Below are 8,689 nucleotides of genomic sequence, written 5' to 3' on the forward strand. Positions count from 1 at the left end.
ATACCCCAAGCCACAGCCATTTTTCAACATTTTTGTTTTGAATAATTTAATTTTGCGAACATTATATGTGTTCCATGTGTTCATAATCGAAGAACGTTCTGAACATTGGATAGGAAACATTTATATTATAAATATTTGATTCAATGATGGAATTGTGAAAGAAATGACTGACGTTCATTTATTTCGTTGTTAATTGTTTACAGTAATTTTCAAAAACTCGTCAGCTTGCTGCTTGCTTTGAACCATATTTCAAGAAAATAGCACCACTCATTTACTCGAATAGCAATCCTGGTGACATTCGGAACAGAAGTATAGCTTAATTTAGAACGATTGTGCTATTTTGATGGTTTCTGCAATGACAACTTGTATTAGAAACGGTACCACAGTTATTAATAATTTTTCATGTTGACAGTTCTTAATAGTTTCTATATTGGCTTAGATATAGTGATTAAAATATATATTTTATTGCAAAGACCGCAATTGACAGTGAGGTAGGGTAGAAAATTTGCCTGTAGGTTAACTTAAATAATTTATGAAATATAAAATACATGCAATTATTTATTTGCGTTTGTTATTACCTGATCTCTTCAAAAATGATACTTTACCTTGCCTATCAACTTCAGCATGCACACCATTTCCCTTTTTTTTTTGCGGTTGTGCTTGTTTACCCTGGTCAGTGCATTATTCCATTAGTCTCCGTTGTAGATGTATTTTTATTGTCATTTTTTTCTGCGGTGGTTATTTTCACCCCGCAGCACATGCTCAGGTGGTACCTCCTGAGAGTAAATGGGATGTGTGGGAAATTTGTAATTTGGCATCTTTGGCACCCTTATCAAGAGTTTCTTTCAAGTTTTCTTTCAAAAAATATTTCAGACTCCACAACAATCGTTTTGGTTTTGAATCTTTCATATTCTGCAGAGGTGCATACAGGAGTGGGGGAGCGATTTTAAAAAAGAGAAACATTGGTCATGGCAGTACATGGCATGGATGGGTGTTACTTCATTCTCAATTCAGATTTTTTAAATTGTGAAGCAAAGACTTGCGCTATTTTGTTGCCAACATGGTGTAAAATAGAAGCTTTTTCGATAAATTTGGTTAAATGATTGCGATGATTGCGATAACAGTACACAACTTTACGACTGTAACCATGCTGTCGTATACAGGAGAACGTTATCTTGCAATACCATCACGCGCAGTTTGTAATGTGAAGTGCTGGAAAGTATTTGGCGATGCGCAGAAAAATATTCTCAACGCATCAGGAAAATGTTTCAATCCCTTCCTTTCGAACTCTTTGAATGTAAGAAACTGTGAAGCATGTTTTTGTTTTATTTCGGCAAAGTATCCATCGACTACCAAAAACTCGTTGAGCGCAAGAAAAATTTCCCCTACCATCCTGCATCCATAGTATCCTTAGCGAAAGCACAGCGGGTGGGGAAACCGTCAAGTGCGTGGGATAACCGGAACGTCGAAATTGTGCAGCTCACTTTCGCGCTCGCTTCGCTCGTTCAACGGTGCTATTGCTATCTAAGCTCAAGGTAGAAATTGTCGAAATTGTGCATCTCTCTTGCGTGCTCGCTTCGCTCGTTCAACTGTGCTATTGCTATCTAAGCTCAAGGTAGAAATTGTCTGCATCTCACTTTCGTACTCGCTTCGCTCGCTTTCCACGGTATTGCTATCTAAGCTCATGGCATGGTGTAACAGTAATTTGAGAGGCGACTAGGTAAAACGGCCCGGTTACACGGCCCAGTTACAGGTCCCGGTTCCAGGGCCCGTTGGCAGGTCCTGGTAACACGGCCTGTTTACAGGGCCCGGTAACACGGCCCGTTTACAGGGCCAGGTTACAGTGCACGTTTACAGGGCCCGTTTACAGGACCCGTTTATAGGACCCGTTGACTGGACCCAGTCACAGTGCCCGGTAACACGGCCCGTTTACAGGGCCCGGTAACACGGCCCGTTTACAGAGCCCTGTAACACGGCCAATTTACAGGGCCCGGTAAACGGCGGTAAGACGGCCCTTTTACAGGGCCCAGTAACACAGCTCGTTTACAGAGCCCGGTAGCACGGCCTGTTTACAGGGCCCGGTAACACGGCCCGTTGACTGGTTCCGGTTACAGGGCCCGGTAACACGAACAATTTACAGGACCCGTTTACATAGCCCAGTGTCACGACCCGTTAACAGGACCCGCTTACGTGGCCCGTTTACAGGGCCCGGTAAAAGGCCCGTTTACTGGGCCCAACCTTATGGATGTAGTTTTATTTTGCGTTGGTTATTTTTATTCTGCGTTGGTTATTTTCATCACGTTGAAGAACCACCTTTCCCAAGAGTAGATGCAATGTTCGATTCGAAATTGTCCCCAAAATCACGAAAACGTTTCATTTCGTTTTGTATGCCCAGAGAAAACGGGAACTATTTTACTACGATGGTGCAAACATTATTACGCATACGGTATGGTATACACGGTGGTGCAAACATTATCACGCATACGGTATTTGGTTTCCCTTAGCAACAGAATAGCGGTTAAGGGGAAATTTCGACGCTTAGGGGAAATTTCGACGCGTAGAAATTGTGCATCTTACTTTGGCGCTCGCTTCGCTCGGCATCTTCGCTATTGCTATCTAAGCTCAAGGTAGAAATTGTCGAAATTGTCTGCATCTCACTTTCGCGCTCCCTTCACTCGCTTTCAATGCTATTGCTATCTAAGCTCATGGCATGGTGTAACAGTAATTTGAGAGGCGATATATTCCCTGTACAATTCATTAACTCATCGATTTTATGAAGATGGTTTAAAAGCTGATTGACGTTGAACTTTTGAATTTTGGAAAACATACCTAGTTGCTTAATTCACCTTCGATAAATTATTCAACTACAAAAATCTACTCTACAATATATATATATATACTCTAAAAATATCACTCATTGTAGCAAGCAACAATTTGAGTATAAACATTAAAATTCATTAGGTTCAATGGGTTTCTTTATGGTTTGCGATATCTTATTTCCGTCGTCTGCAGTTCAACGGTGTATTTTCAACTTCTATTAGAATTATAACTATACTTCAAATTAGAATAGTTCTGAAAAACACTGTATCATTTCGATTGGATCCCGTTAGACAGCGCTGTTGTCATGATTTATATTTGATATTTGTGTCAAATTTGTTATCTTTTTTATGGACCCTCACAAATTATAATATTAAGGCGTAGAATCGCATTTCATGGACCATTTTTATTATTAATAATGTGAAAAATATCTGCTTATACATCGTTTAGTATTAGTTTGTTGAAAATGAATTTCCTTTTTTTGGGGATTTGGTTTATATCTCTGCTTTTAGAAAGATCTTCGTGTAGATGTCGCTGTATTTTCTTAAAATTTAGCGCCACCTGGCGGGAAAAAATTGCGATTAAAAAAATAGTTTACAGTGTTTCATAAGACAAATGCTCCGAATGATTTATTATTTACCGATGTTGTTCAAGATTCAAATTTACACTAGAATATAATGGAATCTTGTCCGCATGCTTTTAGCGGTCTGTTTGAACGATCTACTATTTAGTATATTTTTTTGAGCAAAGAGTTTCCTGATGTGAATCACTATGAATAGTTTTTTATGAATTTCACTCCAAAATACTAATATCCGCACATGCAGACATTAGACCCAGAAAAGTTGTTAAAATAGATAGCTACACTATGAACTTTAAGAACAGATGGGGAAACGATGTTTGAGGTTGATTGAAAACATCAAAGAATGTATTAATCACATGCTATTAGAGCCAAGTAGCTAGATGATTGTTGCCTATGATTCGGGGCTTTGTCGACTGCGTCTTATGATGGTTTATAGGTCAAACAACATAACGTATTATGCTTCGAATTACAGCATAGATGTTGTCAGATTTTATTCACTTTTCTCCTTATCAAATGCGAGATGAAATTAAAGAAGATTGCATCATATACCTTGGAAGGTTACGGAGTCCCACAGGATGATACTTCTGGAAGTTTAGGTAGGTAGGCATTTGTCCGACTCAGTCCTTGCGGAGTCCAGAGACTTGCTTAGAAGATATTTTAATATGGCAAAGTGCTTTCCTGTCTTGGTTCACTCTATGATAAATGGCAAAAGTATCGTCAACACGTAGCATTATTCGTAAAATAAAGCAACACAAATACCACACTTGAAGCCGTGCACATGACTTGCAAAAAGCAGTAGCTTTTGGTGTGATACTTTCGTGGTATGGCAAGAGATATACTCTGTTGCTTTTCCCTCTTCGTGTGCCTCCGTACGATTAGAAAGCTTTTCATTAACAAAAATAAACTTTGACACAATCGCTTATCGCTTAAAGCATAGAAAAAACTCGTCTGACACGTAGGGTGGGTGTGCGGGAGCAAGAAATGAAACTAACCTTTTCTTTCTTCATCAACATCACCGAACGGTTCGTCCTTCAGCGCATCAACGCAAGAACCCTCGTAGGTGCTTGCCTTTGAGTACCATCGGTTTGAACGTGTATCCTTTTTTTCTCATTCGGCATCCCGCAAAGTTGTAAGACCCAGGGGCTGGTGGGGTTGGCAGCAGACCGGAAGCGAACGGACCTGAAGATGTTTGCCGACGGTTTGCTTCGTTCTTTTCGTATTTGTCTTCAGTGGATCACGTGGGTGGTCGGTTAAAAAGGCGCAAAAAATACCACGGTACGCTCTAAAAATGGCCCGGTCAAAGTGGCCCAAGAACAAGAACATAAAATCCAAGATCTCGCGAACGAGCGAAACGAAAGAATATTAGTACATGCATTATTGATGTCGATAGCGTTGTTCGCGCCCGCGTTGCGGAAATAGTGATTGCGTAGGTGAGGCACGGCAAGGATCCTTTCGCCATCAACGCCGTGTTTCGCGCGTTCGTTGCAAGTGTCCTTCCTGTCGGTGAGTCCGATCCGGTTTTATCTTTCTTCTATATGTGTATATGTGTGTATGTGTATGTGTGTATGTGTGTGTGTGTGTATGTTTTTTGCACGTGCAGAGTACATCGACCAAGTGTTGGTTTAGTGTACTTTTCCGTGGTTTGAAGCATCTCTCGAGAGTTTATATTATTTATAGAACAATAAGCTTCAGTCAGGTTGAGGAATCGGATTACCCCGTGTTCGAACTGTAGCAGGAACAATATGATATTTGCAGTTCGTGTACAATCGAGAGAACACTGTCACGAACAATATGTTGTGAAGGGTAGCTAGTGCTTCGTTTTGATTCACGGTTGAAGTACCAAACAACGTTCTAGAATAGAGAACAATAGGGTAAAGAAAAGGGAAAAAGTACCTCAAAACTCTTGGTATTCTTGTTAACATAATTTCACTCATGCACTTTCTCCGTAACTGATAGTATGAATGTTGTGTATAAAAATATTAATAATATTTTCTACGAATTCAAAACTGCACCACAATTTTTTGAAAATTTTCGAATCTTCTGAAAGGTCAGCAACAAAACTGATTCTTCCTTTGTAACCATTCGCTTGTTTGTTACTTCCACGGTGGATTTCGGCAATGGTACTGAAAGCCACTGTTACCTTCGAAAAAATAATTGCTCGTTCAATTTCATCCTTCTCGTTGTATGTAAGCCAAATTAATTTGTCACCATAGGATAGCCTTCTGCCAATGATTCCCACATCATTTACGCATACCAGGATTTTTATTTAAACTTTTAAACCTATACTTAAAAAGTGATGTACAATGCTTACTACTACATGAAGTCAACATGAAGTGAACATTATGAAGTCATTCTTGAAAAGGAAACAGAACACTTGGCTTCATTCTGCAACAAACCGCTGACTTCACTGATCGGATGTGCCTGCGTAATTTAATTCAGCTGTCTGGGCCCTTATTATAACATTGGGATAAGCAGACTCGAATCTATACAACGACGCTTCACAAAAATCACAGACTACAACACACGATGTCTTTTGCTGGGTCTTCAAACATTGGAATAAATATATAAATACTTACAATCAAAGGACACTTGCATGACATTTTTTAGGCCTGCATTCACTAAGCACATTATACTAGTTACAGAAAAAGGAATAATCATGAATTTGGTTATTTTAGCCAGGATTCCAAACTAGCTCTACATAGCTCCATACTCACACGTCCATTTACAACAAATTTACGGCACGTGGTTCCGTACTTTTACTGGCCATTTTATGTTTCATAGTCCTATGAAGTTGTTGCCACTCGGCAATAGACAAGTCTCCATAGGAATAAAATTAAAAAGGCATACATAATCGGTTTACCGTACCAAAAAGGCATATAGTTTTATTGGTTCATCATATCCCGCAATTGGGCGCTAAACCTTTAACCTGATTGATATAAACCTTATCTATCCACTAGACCAAGCAAGAGCGGTACGTTATCGGTACGATATCGATGCTATAGCACAGGTCTCTGTAAGCCATTGGATTACCAATAACCGATAAGCCTCGTCACAGTTTCGATCGAATGGTGTGTACCAGCTCCCGCAGCTCACGTCTTAATATCTTTCCACTTAGGTTTTTCGGAATAGCCTCAATGAACCGGACACCACCGTGCAGTCGCTTAGCCGGTGAGGCTCGCTGCTGCACATAATCTATCAACTCTTTCTCGGTAAGTTGCAACGCGTCCGGTTGGCGCACTACGAACGCCATCGGCAGTTCACCGGCAGCCTCGTCGGGCACGCCGATTACGGCCGCATCTTGCACACCCGAGTGCGACAGCAGTATCGCCTCGATCTCTGCCGGTGGTACTTGGTATCCTTTGTATTTGATCAGCTCCTTCAAGCGGTCGACGACGTAAAACTCTCCATCCGTGTCGTAGAAGCCCACATCGCCCGAGTGCAGCCAGCCATCCGGGTCGATAGTAGCGCGCGTTGCCTTCTCGTCACCAACGTAGCCCACCATGACTTGGGTTCCTCGGAAGCACAGCTCACCGCGCTCGTTCGGTCCAAGCGCACGTCCCGATGTCGGATCGATCACTTTCACCTGCGTGCCGATTTGCACGCGACCGACACTGCCAGGTTTGTGATCGTCACCGTTCTGGACCAGCGTTGCCAGTGTCAGCTCACTCATGCCATATCCCTGGCGTACGTAGCGAACGCCTAACCGGCGTCGTACTAAGTTCTCCGTTTCCTTGCTAAGCGGTGCTGCTCCGCAGATGATAGTCTGCACGCTGCTTAGGTCGTAGCTGTCGACAAGCGGATGTTTGGCAAGAAACAGCACTATCGGAGGTACGGTCAGCAGCGTATTACAGCGATACTGTTCGATGCAGCTGAGGTACAGGAAGTCCTCGAACTTTGGCAGCGATACCATGCGCTCTTTAATGCACAGCACGTTCAGTAGGCTGAGGCAACCGAATGCGTGAAACCAGGGCAACACACAAAGCACCACCATCTCCTCCTCGCTGTCCATCATAGCCGATGTTTCTCTGAAAAAATAACATATGTATGAAACCTTGTTAAAAAGCCCTGACGAAAAACTGAAGTGTTAGAACTAGTTTCAAATATCTCCGTATTTTAAACTAGTTGGAAGTCTCAGAATCCCCCCAGGTGTGTCCTTTCCGTACAAAGATACCTACTCTGTTAGGGCAACGCTGGCCATCACGTTTGCTTGTGTCAACTGGACGCCCTTGGGAAGGCCAGTGGTGCCCGATGAACACATTATAAGGGCGACATGCCGATGAATGTCTGTTGGGGCGATGGTGAGTGTCATCGGATTGACGAAGGATACCGGGGTAAGAAACTCGTCTAGCAACGCCACCGGTACGCCATCCACTGTCGATGCACTGAATGGGTTTTCGTCACCAAATATTACCAAGCGCTCGATAAAATCCCGACAGCGAGAAGCGGCCACCACTATCCGATCCGCAGCGAATGTCGACATGAAGACGATGCGCGGTTTCGACAGGCGAAAGGCATGCTCGAACTCTCCTGCAGTAAACACGAAATTACCCAAACGGGAGAGGACTAGTCAGTTCAAGACGGTCATATCGCATGCAAACGGTTTTGGATAGATAATGTTTCACACATTCAAGCACATACAAACACGAGACACACGCAATAACGGCGGATACATTTGCTACAAAAGTAAATATTACGTTCGCTATAGGTTAGATTGATCGGGGCTACAGTTGCGCCCAAGAGGAACGAGGCAACCACCACGACGGGGAAGTCTAGTCGGTTTTCCGAGACCAGACCCACCACGTCATTGCTCCGGATGCCGACAACAGTCCGCAGACACTCTGCTAGCTGCGATCCACGTTCCAATAGCTCCAGGTAGGTTAGCGTCGTACCGTACACGCCATCGATCTGTAAATCAAACTCACGTTAGATGCTTCGAAAGCCGGTTGCAATGGACAGGCTTCGCACCAGTGCTACATCCGTGCCGTTCTGGAGTAACTTGCGGCGTATGAAGCTCCCGAGTGAAGCGCAACCTGCGGAGATGTCCGACTTATGGGGTGGACCGTTCACGATGTACCGGCTCTCGTCCGCCATTGTATTGTGTTGACGCGCGTACGTGCGATGGGGCCAGCGTTGTGCACAAAACTGTTGATTTCGGTGGATTTCAACCTAAACTGGCACCCCTAAACTTCGTTGCCAGCTGCTTGCGGCTTCGCTTCGTACTTTCGCCCGGGGTTGATAACCGACCAGATTGGCAGCGATAACAGGCCTAAACGATATCACCATTCAATGCGA

At 43.0% G+C, this 8,689-nt stretch overlaps 1 protein-coding gene across 1 annotated transcript; it reads right to left on the reverse strand.

Moving 5' to 3' along the window:
* Nucleotides 1-6,446: 6,446 nt before the first annotated feature.
* On the reverse strand, nucleotides 6,447-8,488 carry LOC131285144 (uncharacterized). Its single transcript, XM_058314004.1, has 4 exons — nucleotides 8,363-8,488; nucleotides 8,092-8,302; nucleotides 7,573-7,924; nucleotides 6,447-7,422 (listed from the first exon to the last, which is right to left on the reverse strand). The coding sequence occupies exons 1-4, from the start codon at nucleotides 8,486-8,488 to the stop codon at nucleotides 6,447-6,449; spliced, it is 1,665 nt and encodes a 554-aa protein (XP_058169987.1).
* Between the last annotated feature and the right edge of the window lie 201 nt (nucleotides 8,489-8,689).

Source organism: Anopheles ziemanni, chromosome 3, assembly GCF_943734765.1.
Source record: "Anopheles ziemanni chromosome 3, idAnoZiCoDA_A2_x.2, whole genome shotgun sequence".
Lineage (NCBI taxonomy): Eukaryota > Metazoa > Arthropoda > Insecta > Diptera > Culicidae > Anopheles > Anopheles ziemanni.